The 15,859-nt window shown below is 37.1% G+C and overlaps 2 protein-coding genes across 3 annotated transcripts in view; one reads left to right on the top strand and one right to left on the bottom strand.

The window, feature by feature from the left end:
• LOC131550760 (myosin-16-like) overlaps positions 1-4,138 on the top strand; it is a 62,743-nt gene extending 58,605 nt beyond the window's left edge. Inside the window, exons 21-25 of the mRNA XM_058793135.1 lie at positions 516-641; positions 725-895; positions 1,831-2,031; positions 3,457-3,603; positions 3,693-4,138. Coding sequence (XP_058649118.1) covers positions 516-641; positions 725-895; positions 1,831-2,031; positions 3,457-3,603; positions 3,693-3,842 — 795 coding nt within the window. The 3' untranslated portion in view covers positions 3,843-4,138. The remainder of the gene's footprint in view (positions 1-515; positions 642-724; positions 896-1,830; positions 2,032-3,456; positions 3,604-3,692) is intronic.
• LOC131551064 (growth arrest-specific protein 7-like) overlaps positions 4,132-15,859 on the bottom strand; it is a 41,472-nt gene continuing 29,744 nt past the window's right edge. For both annotated transcript variants that reach the window (XM_058793680.1, XM_058793681.1), the window contains 7 exons: positions 15,486-15,560; positions 12,838-12,916; positions 12,422-12,550; positions 11,598-11,721; positions 8,626-8,705; positions 7,569-7,667; positions 4,132-7,479 (listed from right to left, as the gene is read on the bottom strand). In XM_058793680.1, the coding sequence (XP_058649663.1) occupies positions 7,366-7,479; positions 7,569-7,667; positions 8,626-8,705; positions 11,598-11,721; positions 12,422-12,550; positions 12,838-12,916; positions 15,486-15,560 (700 nt within the window). In that variant the 3' untranslated portion in view covers positions 4,132-7,365. The remainder of the gene's footprint in view (positions 7,480-7,568; positions 7,668-8,625; positions 8,706-11,597; positions 11,722-12,421; positions 12,551-12,837; positions 12,917-15,485; positions 15,561-15,859) is intronic.

The raw sequence follows: 15,859 nt of genomic DNA, 5'->3' as shown, positions 1-15,859 counted from the left end.
GGACAAAATGTATTGTCAATAATAGGTGGTAAACTCTGGAATAGTTTGCCCCTCCCAATAAAAGAGTGTCCTACATTCAACACCTTTAAAATTCACTTAAAACAGTGGCTTCTAGAAAACCTCATTTTTAACTGTCACATATTTATCACTCATACATTTTCACTGTTAAATTGAATGCAGTATAGAGGTGGATGAACAATGTTTCTTCCATTATGTATTTTTGTTTTGTTTTTTTGTTGTCAATGTATATGTCGTCACTATGTGTACCTTTTCATTTATAGTGAATGAATGTTGTATTATTGGTGGTTGTCTTTGTTAGTTTTATGTTACCTGCCTAGGGACTGCAGATGAAAAGTAGTTATTGTTACTAATTCTGGCATATTTACATGGTGTATTTTTTTTATACAACAATGTTCATGAATATGCATGGTCCCTATTAAATAAACCAATAAATAAATAAATAAAATGTGGAACTATCTGCTGTTGAAGTGAACAGAGCTGTTGTGTGCTCTCAGTTCCAGAGTGTGTCCAGCGGGAAGCGGAAGCTGGAAGTGGACGTTCAGCAGCTGACGCAGGAGCACGAGGAGCTGCAGACTGAACTCAGAGCAGCCAACGACAAGGCCAAGAAATCTGCATGTGAGGTACAGACACACAAACACAAACACACAGTGCTGAGAGAACGGCCTGATGGTGCTGAGTGTGACGCTGTGCTGCCGGTCTGCAGACGGCGCGTGTGCTGGAGGAGCTGCGTGTGGAGCAGGAGCACATCATTCATCTGGAGCGCGTCAAGAAGAGCCTGGAGCTCCAGATGAAGGACATGAGCGGCAGACTGGAGGAAGCTGAGCAGATGGCCATGAAGGGAGGGAAGAAGATCATTCAGAAGCTGGAGGGACGGGTAAACATCGTTAACCTAATGAGCTGGGCTGGGCCATAAATATTAGCACATACGATATCATAAGATATTGATATTGATGACGATATTAATTTAGAATTATTGGGGAAGGAAATGCTTTCCACATGTTTGTTATAGCTTGAGAATGAATGTTCACAATTAAACTCCACAGAGTAAGGTACCTTTCAATTAGGGCCCCATGAAACCAGTTTTATTTATCCCTAAATTCTGTTTTTCATTTTATGTTATTTATTTATTTGGATTCTGTGTTTTATGATTTGAAATGGGCAAACTAAGTTATACTTATAAGATTAATTATGACTAATTAATTACGCTTAAGTTATAGATATGAAATAAAAAGTCAAAATAATGACATGTCATAAAATGTCATAATTATGACTGACATTCCTATGATAAATCATAATTGACAAAATGTTGAAATTGACATACAAAGTCTCAATTATGACAAATGTTATGGTTATGAAATGAAGTCAAAATAATGACACACTAAGTCATATTTCTGAGATGAACATGTTATAATGTCATAATGATGACAAAGACAAGTTCATTTTTACACACTGTACTAAGTCAAAATAGACATTCTAAGTTATGAGATAAAAAGTTTACATTGTGACAGAAAATCAAAATGATGACATATGATGACAAAGTAATTTATATGTTGAAAAGTCATAAATTGAAGTCAGATTTTTTCATATTTATAAGATATAGTTGACAAAAAGTCAAAATTGTCATTAAGTTTTTAACTTATGATTAAAGTCATCATGCATTTTAGTATACAATAGTAATATATTTCTGCCATCTTTTATTTTGTCGGTTTGTGGTGAAGAGCCAGTAAAAAATGTCCAGAGCTTATCATCACAATTTTATCTGGTTTATCCAGCCTTGATCCCGAGTCTCTGTTGTCTGTAAACACTCAGGTGAAGGAGCTGGAGCTGGAGCTGGACAGCGAGCAGAAGAGACACGCTGAGACGGTGAAGAGCCTGCGCAAGAATGAGCGGCGTCTGAAGGAGCTGCTCTTCCAGTCCGAGGAGGACCAGAAGAACCAGCACCGCATGCAGGAGCTGGTGGAGAGACTCCAGATGAAGATGAAAGCCTACAAGAGACAAGTGGAGGAGGCGGTAGGACACTGCTGCTCTTAACCCGTGGGTTATGCTGGTTAGTGCTGGTTTGACTGCCAGTAACCAGCATGAACCAGCATAAACCAGCCTGGGGCAGCATGACATTGTAGGATTTTTATAAGGATTGTAACTCTCATAGATTTGACCTTTTTATTTTCACATAGGTTTGGACCCTGTAAAACTTTTGCTAATTTCTACATCTAAGCCCACTAATACACCTTTCTATGGAAGCCCATTTCTGCCACATATGAATAAAATGTCTGCTTTGGTAAATCATAATTATACTCATTATTATGAGAAAAAATGGATGTGATGAAAAATCATAATTGACATAAGTTAAAATTGGCAAGTTATAAATATGAGATGCATCTTAATTATGACTTAAAATTCATTCAATTATGTCAAAATAATGATATACTAAGGTATTATACTAAGTTAAATTATGACAAAAACATATATAATTAAAAGTCAATTATGACAGTCATAATTATGACAAAATCAAAATTGACAGTTATATTTATGAGATAAAGTCTCATGACAGAAGTTATAGTTATGAAATAAAAAGTCAAAATAATGACATACTAAGTCATTTATGAGATAAAAAGACATTTATATAAAAAAATCTGAATTGACATAAGTCAAAATCAACATTTGTAATTGTGAGATAAAATTCTTAATTGTGACAAAATTTATAGTTATGAAATAAAAACTCAATATAATGTCATATTTATGAGATAAAAAGTCATACAGATGAAAAAGGCGTAATTATGACATACCTGTAAAAAGTCACAATTATAATAGAGATAAAATGTCGTAATTATGATATATGATAAGTTATGAAATAACTCAATGACATACAAAGTCGTATATAAATATCAATATATAAATATAAATCAAAATTATGGCAGTCATATTTATGAGGTGAAAAATCGAAATGAATAAGTCATACTTATGAAATAAATTCAAGGTTGTGTCATTTTATATGATAAAAACCTTTGTGACAAAGTCATAGTTATGACATAAAAAGACAAAATATAATCATAATCATGATTTGCCAAAGCATGATTTTGTTACTTGTGTGGATGTCTTCAGCATTTTAAGTTACATAAATTAACAATAATTAATGTGTTATGAAAAAACATGAATTAACAATGAGCAATAAATGATATAATAGTGCAACACATAATGAATAATTAAAATGTAGTATAATAAATTTATTTGTATATTGTATTATTTTTGTTTTTTATTGCAATGAATATAGCCTTTGATGCGACAATGAAAATGAATAAATAAATACAAACAGTAGAAAATAAATGTATTAATGAATGTTCAACTGAGCTTTATTTTGAAGTGTAACTATGAAACTTCATCAAGCTGTCAAACACACAGCGTGTATTTCTCTGATCTGCTGTTGTTGATGCACAGGAGGAGCAGGCGAATGTGAATCTGGCCAAGTACAGGAAGACGGTTCATGAGCTGGACGACGCAGAAGAGCGGGCCGACATCGCCGAGTCTGCGCTCACCAAGATCAGGACCAAGAACAGAGGCAGCTTCGGCAAAGGCTACTCCTCAGTGAGTGTCTGTCAGGACAAATGTTACTCATCCGTCTCCAGCAGGAGTCAGTAACGCTCTGTTCGTGTGTGTGTGTGTGTTTGACGCAGGGTTACAGCACTCCCTATCCTGGACTGGTGCGGTCGCCCAGCTCTGTGGGGTCAGAGGGCAGAGGTGAGAAGGTCACTGATGACGACGAGACAATCAGCTCTCTCATTCCCACGTACTTGAATTCAATCAAGAAACTCATGATCGATTAGAATCAGAGATTTTTCAGTCTTCTGGATTCATCATTTTTACTTAAAATTTAACTGTAAACATATAAATCTTTTTATTACAGCTATCTATGTTCAGTATTATATTTGATATCATCAGCATGACTTTACTATCAAGAAACTGTAATTTTGATTACACCTTTGTGCTAGTTTGAGTTTGTAAAGATCGAGTGTTTCGTTTATTTTGTAATGTAGTCCAAGGAATAGTTCACCCACAAATGAATGTATTCACCCTCAGGCCATGCATCAGATTTGGAGAAATGTAGCATTGCATCACTTGCTCACCAATGGATCCTTTGCAGTGAATGGGTGCCGTCAGAATGAAAGTCCAAACAGCTGATAAAAACATCACAAAAGCTGCGTGATTGTAAGAAACAAATCCATCAAGACATTTTTAAATAAAACGCGAGCTCATAATCCATAATAGCGCTTCCTCCAGTGAAAAAGTCCATCTCCTTTTGTCTCTCACATCAAAATCCAAGCCACATGTTTGTTTAGAGTGGTGTGGATTATTGTGATGTTTTTATCAATTGTTTGGACTCTCATTCTGACGGAACCCATTCACTGCAGGGGATCCATTGGTGAGCAAGTGACGCAATGCTACATTTCTCCAAATCTGATGAAGAAACAAACTCATCTACATCTTGGATGACCTGAGAGTGAGCACATTTCCGATACATTCCTTTTTAATGAGGACAGCTTTAGTTACACATAGTCAATAGGACAAATAAGTTTCTGTTATGAAGTACACATTCACTTTGAAATTAAATCATAATATTCTGAAAAAAATTAGAAATGCATTGAATGGATATACATTCAGTATGTTATTCCCTTGCTCAGTAGTGTCATGTTTGCATTAATTTTGTATTTATTGATGACAGCTACTTAAATAGTGCAAACGAATAAATCCTATTTAGTTAAACATTAAATTTAATGTCATTTATATTACAGAAAACATAAATGGATGATATTCAGCAGTTATTCTTCATTTACATCCTTGTATAACAGGGAGAGAATGAATGTTTGAACATGTACATCAGTAATGCAGATGCGTTAAATGCATAAGCTGATAAACAATGAAATCCAGTTAAAACATGATCATTTAGGAAAAGTGTTAATTGACTTCCTATAAAAATAAGCAGTGCAGAATCATTTACATGTATTATTTGTAGCTCTCTCACTATAGAGTAAATGGTTTGGGGAAATATTATTGGGCCCAAATAATGACTGTTTGAGACTTCTGTATATTTGAACAAAAGACAGAAAATAAAACCTCTTTACATGTGTTTGTGTTCATTTTTTAATTGAGTATGAAGTAATGTAAACCCTGAGTCCATGACGGCAGTTTGAGACTGTGAGCAGCTGTACTCATATACAATATAATACCAGATCTGTTACAACAAATATGGATATGTTTATGATTTTGCATTGAGTTGTATAATATCTTGCGTAAGCTGAAATCAACACTGACCCTCTTTACTTGCTGATCCATGTTTCCGGTCTTACATGATTCATACGTGTTATTCCAAAGGACAAAAGTGTAATTTTTCAAAATGTAATGGGTTTCTCATGTTCATTTTGGTAAGTAACTCCCATTTCTTTTTTTGACAGGCACATTTCTTTCTCTCATTGAATATCCTGTTTATACTCAGAAATAAATAGCATTATGTAGTTAAATGGGTTCATGTCCACTTTAAAGAGACAATTCACCCAAAACTGAAAATTCTGTCATCGTTTATAACCCTCAAGTTGTTCTAAAGAAGAAGTTCCATATTTTTTCCCCATACTATGGACGTCAATGGCTATCGTCAACTATTTAGTCCCATTTTTTTTGTCCATACTTAGAAGTCAATGGCTACCGTCAGCTTAGTTCCATATTTTTTCCATACAGTGGAAGTCAATGGCTACCGTCAACTGTTTAGTCCCATTTTTTTTCTTGTTCATACTAAGAAGTCAATGGCTATCAGGGTTGGAGATTATCGGGGATTTGGGGGCTTCACCAAAATGTCCCACAAATTCAAGATAAAGGGGCAAAAGGGGCATTGCCCCTGCACAATTAAAAATCAATTGCTGCTGTTGCAATTAAAAAGAAATGTGAAAATTAAGGAAAAAGTGTTTATTCTTGGAATTACATTTAGATTGAGTCGCTCACACTGCATCAAGATTGCTTTTTAAGCAATTTTTTTTTTGTTTTGTTTTTGCAGCGTTGAGCCTTATAACCAATCATATGCATTTTTCTATTGAGCTTAGGAATGCAATTGCCAATCAAATTAGTCAGCGCTGAAAACTCCTGTCGTTGTTGTTGAGTGTGCGTGCTCACTGATTGAATTCTTTCCCTCATCTTAAACAACACTGTGCAGAACGCAGATATGATGTAAATAAAAGATTCATTTTGTAGCTTCAGTGATAATAATGGGAGTTTTTGCATAACTTGTCCTAGACAAGAGTAACGCCATGGGCCGAAATGTTTGTCTGTGAAGCACAAGCCGTTTCCCCATAACGCTGAAACAAAACACAAAAAGGTTTTTACATGTATTCTATTAATTGGCATCACTAATCATTATTACAATATCAAGAGCAATAATCAACAATAATCATTGTCATAATATTGCAGCAATATTAGCTCCTATTTTTAAACATATAATTTAAATACAATTTGAAACAGACAACTGCTATTGGTAACAGTTTAAAGTATTTCGATTGATTGAAGTAATTGTTTAAATCCAAGTGTTTAACATTAAAAACAACACAGATACAATTATTAAGTTGGTGATAAAAAAAAATAATTCCCCTCACGAATGTAAAAAATGCCCCTGGAAATCAATTCCAGCGGGGAAAAATTGCCATAAACTGTTTAGTTCCGTACCATATTTTTTCCATACTATGGAAGTCAATGGCTACCGTCAACTGTTCCAAATGTTTTCCATTTCTATGGAAGTCAACGGTTACCATCAGCTGTTTGGTTACCAACATCCTTCAAAATATCTTTTGTGCTCAACAGAAGAAAGAAACTTGAACATGTTTGGAACCACGTGAAAGTGAAGTAAACGATGACAGAATGATCATTTTTGTGTGTACTGTCGCTTTAAGGCAAGCGAGAGCTTTGATTAGTCACAGAACTGAAATCAGTTGTAATAGTTGATGCAGCAGCAGCATTTACAGTATACATTAGTACTATTTCACATACATGAACTCAGTTCAATCAATGCTGAATCCTAATGGCATGATTGCATCAGTAGACACTGACAAACACATCAGTTCTCCCGAGTGAAATCCTGCAGATGTTTACACAGTCTCTGCCACACCTCGAGAGCTTTTTCAGTCAGATTTGTGGGAAGGCTATGGTATATAACCTCAACCTTCTGCTCGGTTTGAGACGTGTTCGTTCTCCTGGTTTAGGCCTCAGAGGGTTTTGGAGAGATCAACCCGACATGGAGCGCTTTCTCTTCAGCCAGTGCTGCGTTTCAGCGTCTCTAAAGCAGCCAGATGAGGGAACGAGAGCGATGTCTCAGATGTCCATGTCCACCGGTCTCAGCTCGCCCGTCTTGTGTTCTTTGACCCACAGCTCTCGGTCTCTGGCGGGGTCCACGCTCCGCAGGAGTTTGTCCACTGGCTCTATGGTCTGGAGATGAAACAGCAGGTTATCATTAACTCATGATCTGCATCAGACTGTACTGTATGAGCGAGTGTGGATGAGGCTGTTTAACTCACGCTTTGGTTGAACATGTCGGTCTCGTGTCGTAGCGTTGTGTACTGACACAGATGCTGTCTGATCATCTCCACACGCTCTACCTCCAGACGCTCCAGCTCCTGCCAGGATCAAGACATATGGAGATTGTCTATTTTATTTGGGGTTTTAAGAGAAAATGCTTTTGTTTGTAAATCAGAGTTTTATTGCATCCTTTTCTTGCATCTCTTAGTAGTGTTGAAACATCAACTTTCCCAGAATTTCTCTATTTTGTACAGTGTCCTACATCACACAACTTCTCCATTCTTATACAAATTGTAGCACTTTCCAATAAGGTCCCATGCATGAGTTAGCATTAGTTAAGCAATGCATTGCTCATTGTTACAGGATTTATTCATCTTTGTTAATGTTAGTTTAAAACTGTTCATTGTAGTTGATGTCAGCTCAGGTCCAATAAATATTAACAGATGCAACTTTATTCATGTTTAGTAAATGCTGAGTAAACATTAACAAAGATTAATAAATGCTTTAGAGGTATTTTGCATTGTCAGTTCATGTTAACTAATGTATTTAAATAATGTTAACAGATGTAACATCGTATAGTGTTACCATACAGTTATAAAAGCTGTTGAAATCTGGAATATTTAACTTGACGATCATGTATATCAGAAATCTTACATTCACATTTGTGCATTTAGCAGATGCTTTTATCCACAGACTTACAAAAGAGGAAAAAAGCTTCTGTGTGTGTAAGTGGTAAAAGTGATTTATTTTAGGATTTTTACATCATGATCTGAGAGTAGCTTTATTACATGTCATGACCAAACCTATATGTGAAGCTTTAATTCAATTCTAATCAAATTCTTTTTATGTTTGCAAGTTCAAAGTTAACCGAGAGCAGCTAACTTGTGTTAGTACGTGCAAGGCTTTATCCATCGTTTTCTCCCCCAAAAAACCTAAAAAATCATCATCGCCATCTCTCGTTTGACTATCTTAAGTGGCATTATCTGAAGAATGGTCCATATCTGTGTTCAACCAGAGCTGTTATTGGTGTCTGTGAAAGCGCAGTCAATCTCTCACCAGACTGCTGGTCACCATCTCCTCAAACCACTTGGACTGGGACTGATTGTAGAGGTCAACACATCGCATCAGATCATCACCTGAAGATACAGAGCTTGCGTTACACCTGCTGGACTCACATCATCATGGCTATAACTCATTTTACATAGGCTGATAAGTTTAACTGTTTGTCAGGAGCAGAAGCAGAAGCACAGACACACACCAGCTCGTGATGGAACTGTTTTTATTACACCTGCGAGGCAAATTTAGAATAATTTAATACTTCTAAATTTAAAGTGTAGCACTTTTTTGTTTCGATCCAGAGTTTCCACAGATTTTGTGTTGAACTGATTAATAAAGGGAAGGTGCAGAATGAAGAGAAACAGAAGCACTGAACAAATGATTCAATTCAGTGGCATCTGTTTTTGATTTTATTTCTTTTATAGTTCATTTCTGGCACACAAACGATTTTTGCAGTAATAATCCACACGTGTAAATAAGAGCACACTGAAAAAGTGCTTAAATACATACAATCACTCTGAAATGTTTCAACATTTTTATTTGACTGTTTTTATGGATAATTTAAATAAAATGAAAATAATCCGCTCACTTCACTCTGTGCATCAACTCCTAATATTTTATATAATATGTTTGTCTCTAATGTATGCACATGTCTGATTCATGAGGATAACATTTCTAAGATGTGTATATACAGTGAGGAAAATAAGTATTTGAACACCCTGCTATTTTGCAAGTTCTCCCACTTAGAAATCATGGAGGGTCTGAAATTGTCATCGTAGGTGCATGTCCACTGTGAGAGACATAATCTAAAAAAAAATCCAGAAATCACAATGTATGATTTTTAACTATTTATTTGTATGATACAGCTGCAAATAAGTATTTGAACACCTGAGAAAATCAATGTTAATATTTGGTACAGTAGCCTTTGTTTGCAATTACAGAGGTCAAACGTTTCCTGTAGTTTTCACCAGGTTTGCACACACTGCAGGAGGGATTTTGGCCTCCTCCACACAGATCTTCTCTAGATCAGTCAGGTTTCTGGCCTGTCGCTGAGAAACACGGAGTTTGAGCTCCCTCAAAGATTCTCTATTGGGTTTAGGTCTGGAGACTGGCTAGGCCACGCCAGAACCTTGATATGCTTCTTACAGAGCCACTCCTTGGTTATCCTGGCTGTGTGCTTGGTCATTGTCATGTTGGAAGACCCAGCCTCGACCCATCTTCAATGCTCTAACTGAGGGAAGGAGGTTGTTCCCAAAATCTCGCAATACATGGCCCCGGTCATCCTCTCCTTAATACAGTGCAGTCGCCCTGTCCCATGTGCAGAAAAACACCCCAAAGCATGATGCTACCACCCCATGCTTCACAGTAGGGATGGTGTTCTTGGGATGGTACTCATCATTCTTCTTCCTCCAAACACGTTTAGTGGAATTATGACCAAAAGTTCTATTTTGGTCTCATCTGACCACATGACTTTCTCCCATGACTCCTCTGGATCATCCAAATGGTCATTGGCAAACTTAAGTCGGGCTGGACATGTGCTGGTTTAAGCAGGGGAACCTTCCGTGCCATGCATGATTTCAAACCATGACGTCTTAGTGTATTACCAACAGTAACCTTGGAAGCGGTGGTCCCAGCTCTTTTCAGGTCATTGACCAGCTCCTCCCGTGTAGTTCTGGGCTGATTTCTCACCTTTCTTAGGATCATTGAGACCCCACGAGGTGAGATCTTGCATGGAGCCCCAGTCCGAGGAGATTGACAGTCATGTTTAGCTTCTTCCATTTTCTAATGATTGCTCCAACAGTGGACCTTTTTCACCAAGCTGCTTGGCAATTTCCCGTAGCCCTTTCCAGCCTTGTGGAGGTGTACAATTTTGTCTCTAGTGTCTTTGGACAGCTCTTTGGTCTTGGCCATGTTAGTAGTTGGATTCTTACTGATTGTATGGGGTGGACAGGTGTCTTTATGCAGCTAACGACCTCAAACAGGTGCATCTAATTTAGGATAATAAATGGAGTGGAGGTGGACATTTTAAAGGCAGACTAACAGGTCTTTGAGGGTCAGAATTCTAGCTGATAGACAGGTGTTCAAATACTTATTTGCAGCTGTATCATACAAATAAATAGTTAAAAATCATACATTGTGATTTCTGGATTTTTTTTAGATTATGTCTCTCACAGTGGACACGATGACGATGACAATTTCAGACCCTCCATGATTTCTAAGTGGGAGAACTTGCAAAATAGCAGGGTGTTCAAATACTTATTTTCCTCACTGTATATATATATATATATATATATATATATATATATATATATATATATATATATATATTATGAAGGAAACACAGAGAATGTAAATAAAAAGGTAGGTTAAGAATGTAAATATTGCACAAAAGAAACACTGTTAATATCTATATTTCTATGGAAACCCAAATGTCTTTAGTCTGTGCACACTTGGATATTTTTACAGTTATATGTGGTTATTTGCGGTTGTATATTTTTTTCTGCTTCATTTATGTGACTCTGCTGTCAGAAAGGATTGAATGAACAGAGTAAAGCAAGCTTCCTCTTTAATAACCATAATGTAACACTAGATGTCAGCATTCCTCCAGGTTTGCTGTTTATTAGGTTTGAGTTCACAATAGAATACTTTTGCCTATTATTTCTAAAATAGTATGTGAATCGGTAGCCATTATTCCAGGATAAACATTTTAAACTATCTTGTTATACTTGACATTGCATGTTTAATTTGGCGAGTGGCATCCAGTTATCATAATGGTGAATTTGTAATGTTTTGTGTGAATATATCTCGATGGATTGAATCCATCTGTGGAGTATCTTTCGCTCTGCGGGTCTCTTTTGGTGTTTACTATCTGATAATTGCTCAGGATTGCTCTCGGAGGATGTCAAGTGTGTGTCATGTCTAAGGCCTGTATTGCCATGGACGGTTGAGAGGTTTGCTGAAGCTGCACTGACCGGCCTGCGTGGATTTCCTGCGCGCTTTCTTGATGTCCTCTTCGATCTTACTGCTTAGTTTGATCTCCAGCTGCTGGGTTTTTAACTCCAGATCCTTCTGCCGGTCTGCAAGCGCTTTCCGTGCCTGAAGAAGAACATGAGAGTATGAGAGACGAGGTGAGCGTGATGTGTTTTATTCAGGCTGGGTGTTCAGAAGCATCTGCTGATGCATGTTGAGATCCAGATGCTGCTGAATAAATCAGAGCTCTCATTGTGCAGTGACGTGGACGATTAATGAACTTCAAAGATGTATATTTACTAATTCTTTTCTGATTATAAATGAAACTCTAACTGAACTCTAATAATAAAAAAACAAAAAAACAATAGCATATTAAAATCGCTTGTTCTTTACATTACACTCTTTCTTAAAGGGACAATTCCACCGAAGATAAAAACACCGCCAATAACTTACACTCATCTATTTTTCTACATTTGCATGTGTGCTTATTCAAACTTGGCATTGATGCGACTGATCACAAAATATGTGAGAACCAGCGCCGTTTGCTGTGTGAATGAGTAAATAATGACCGTTTGTACTGAGTGCGCCGTCCCTTTAAAAGTCAGCAAATTGTTTTGTAAATGCTCTATGAGAAGGTCATTGGTTTGAAGGGCATGAGATTATATATAGAAAGCCAATGGGCTCCAGAGACGAAAACAGTCCACTTCTTCAGAAAATATGCTGGACATTTAATAATGCATGAGAAAAATCCCTGTAACTTTAGAAGAGGCTAAATACGAAGACTAAATACGGCCACATTTCATGAATCATGTTTTGCAGTCAGTACCTTCTCCACAGCGGCGTTTCGGCTGGCCAGCTGCTTCCTGAGATCCACCATGTGATGGTCGAACTTCTTCATGTCCTTTTTGAAGTTTTCTCGGAATATCAGCAGAGGCTTTTCCACTTCACTCTGAAGCTGAAGCACATCAGAGACAGACCGAGTATTTTACTTTAGAAAGCTGCAAGAGACTAAAGCCAAAAGCACATCATGTCTTTTTATTGCTTCAGTGTTAGATATGCATATACGTGTAAGTGTACAGTAATATTGACAGTGTGTGTGTAACATCTGCTCTCGTATTCTTCAGAGAGCGGAACATCAGCACAGAGCACATTCCTCCAGACCAGCTGTGCATTTAGACCGGATCAGAATGAATCCTACAGGCTTTGAATGCAGTCCTGCATCTTTCGATTACAACATCTCACCTTGGAGGAGAACTTGATATGAACTTCTGCTTCATCTGCCAGGCTTTTCTTCAGCTGAGCCCAAGCTTCTCCAAGCGTGCTGAGACAAGATAACAAGAGACAATATATTTAATAAAACCTAATAAAATATACATTAAATTTAAAATTTTATATATAGGGCCTTATTAAATTTATTAAAGATATATATATATTTTTTAAACTATATTTATATTAAATCATTTTTTATAAATGTAATAAATATACTTTAAATAAAATATATAATAAAATATTAAAATGTATTATTAAATATAACATTTATAACACATTCTTATATATATATATATATAATTTGTATAACTCTTCTTGCTCTTTTCCTTCTCTTCTCTCTGTTTGGAGATGAATGCTGCAGTCATGAGTGTTGAATGTTGAGCGGATCAGACTCGACCGCCTCATTCCTGAGATGTTTCGGATGTTTAGACTGAGCCGTTCTGAGGCCTTTCCGTTCGGACTGATGCACCGATTCAAAGGAGCACTTTCAATAAAAGACGTGGGTGGAATTTAACAATCTAAACTTTAGCGGAGTCAAAGAATATCAGTACTTTTCTTTCTCACTGTTGGTCGGGGAAGATAATTCTGTATGAATCCATAAAAATACATCTGATGATTCATTTCTCCAACCTGAACCTCTGGTCTGAACCTGCTTCTGTTTACTGAGAGAGGTGGGCAATATAGCTATTATACATAAATATATTTTCCAGTATTTTGACTTTTTCATTGAACTTGTATCTTTATTTTACCTACTTTTCTTTTGCTCAGCAGGGCTGCATTTATTGATCAAAAATATGGTAAAAATTGTGAAATATTATTGCAATTTAAACTAACAGTTTTCTATGTGAACATATGTTAAAATGTAATTTATTGCTGTGATCAAAACTGAATATTCAGCATCATTACTCCAGTCTTCAGTGTCACATGATCCTTCAGAAATCATTCTAATATGCTGATTTGCTGCTCAAGAAACATTTCTGATTATTATCAATGTTGAAAACAGTTGTGCTGCCAAATATTTTTGTGGAAACTGTGTTCTTTTCAGGATTCTTTGATGAATAGAAAGAATGTCTTTCCTGGCACTTTTGATCAGCTTAATGCATACTAGATGAATAAAAGCATTCTTTTTTTTTTTTTTCTTTTTTTTTTTTTAAATAGGACCCCAAACCTTTGAACAACAGTGTATATAATGTATATGCAGCATACAGCACCAATGGCACATGATCAGCTCTAGAGGCCAGTCATACAATGGCAAAAATGCAAAGCCAAAAGGTCATGACCTGCAATTCTGCAACAATGATTTCTGCACGGCAGCAACACAAGCAGTGAATTTAGGAATAGACAAGAGGTTGTGAGCGCAGACGTAGGAGCCGGACAAAAAAAAACAATGGTCATTACAAGCGACGACACAGCGGGGGCTGAGAGTCAGAAGAATGGCGGGATTGTGCCGTCTGTCTATGGGACAGTGGGCGGCACTCGTTGACACGCTTCGCATTGTACATGAAACAATTAGCCTTCTCTACCAGACTGACGTGCTGCTGAAAAAAAAAAAATCACTGGCAGTTGTGCTGATACCAAACACTAAAAGAGTACAGCAGCTGATGGTGATTTACAAAAAAACATGCACGCTTGATAGTGAGGATGTGTGACACCGAGAGTGATAGTTTACCTAAAAATGAACATTTGCTGAAAACGTGCTCACCCTCGGGCCATCCGAGATGTAGATGATTTAGTTTTTTCATCAGATTTGGAGAAATGCAGCATTACATCACTTGCTCACCAATGGATCCTCTGCAGTGAATGGGTGCCGTCAGAATGAGAGTCCAAACAGCTGATAAAAACATCACAATCCACACCACTCCAGTCCATCAGTTAACATCTTGAGAAGCCAAAAGCTGCATGTTTGTAAGAAACAAATCCAGCAGTAAGACTTTTTTAATTTCAAACCGTTGCTTCCGGATAAAACACCAGTCCATAATCCATAATCCATAATAACGCTTCCTCCAATGAAATCATCTGGTCTGAATCAGGAGAGAAATCTGCACAGATCAAGCTCCATTTACAAGACAGTCCAAACAAATATGTTGGTGGATTTTGATGTGAGAGACAACAGGAGATGGACTTTTTCACTGGAGGAAGAGTTATTATGGACTTATATTTTAGTTAAAAAATGTCTTAATGCCGGATTTGTTTGTTAGAAACATGCAGCTTTTGGCTTCACAAGACATTAACTGATGGACTGGAGTGGTGTGTATTATTGTGATGTTTTTATCAGCTGTTTGGACTCTCATTCTGACGGCACCCATTCATTGCAGAGCATCCGTTGGTGAGCAAGTGATGTAATGCTACATTTCTCCAAATCTGATGAAGAAACAAACTCTACATCTTGGACGACCTGAGGGTGAGGACAGTTTCATTTTTGGGTGAACTATTTTTTTAAGAGCAAAACTGAAGAGGTTTCATATTGTGAGTCACAATCCATTTAGCCATGACGGTAGTCAGTTTATAAAGCATTATATTTGTCTGAAGGTCACTGCATCAGATTCTGAGTTTGTAAGGAGAAAAGAGAGTGTATTATTCCACGTCTGCCATTGTTTTCCTCTAAACGCTAGGTGACGTACCCTTCCTCCTGCGCCGCCAGCGGGATCTGCGAGAGCTTCGACAGGTTCTTGGCATATTCCTCCTCGATCCTGATCCTGTCCAAATAAATAAATGAATTTTAAGTTGCACTGGAGTGACAGAGCACAGCACATGGATCTGTGGCACATGCAGAGCATGTGAAGAGACTGAGTGCAGATGTTTGTTCTGACTTTCACACACTAAGGTCATTTCCTTCCCAGACTCAAATGTTTCTCCTCAGGGACAAACACACTTCATGTGAACCCCCCGATTGTAGCTCATTCTATCCAAATCTCAGCGCAAACATAACTGAAGAAGAATTAAGAGCCATATCATTAAAAACTAACGTTTGAGAGCAGATCTAAAGTTCACGTTC

Source organism: Onychostoma macrolepis, chromosome 12, assembly GCF_012432095.1.
Source record: "Onychostoma macrolepis isolate SWU-2019 chromosome 12, ASM1243209v1, whole genome shotgun sequence".
Classification (NCBI taxonomy): Eukaryota; Metazoa; Chordata; class Actinopteri; order Cypriniformes; family Cyprinidae; genus Onychostoma; species Onychostoma macrolepis.
Note: the sequence above shows the minus strand (reverse complement) of the source record. Positions and strands in the feature narration are given on the sequence as shown.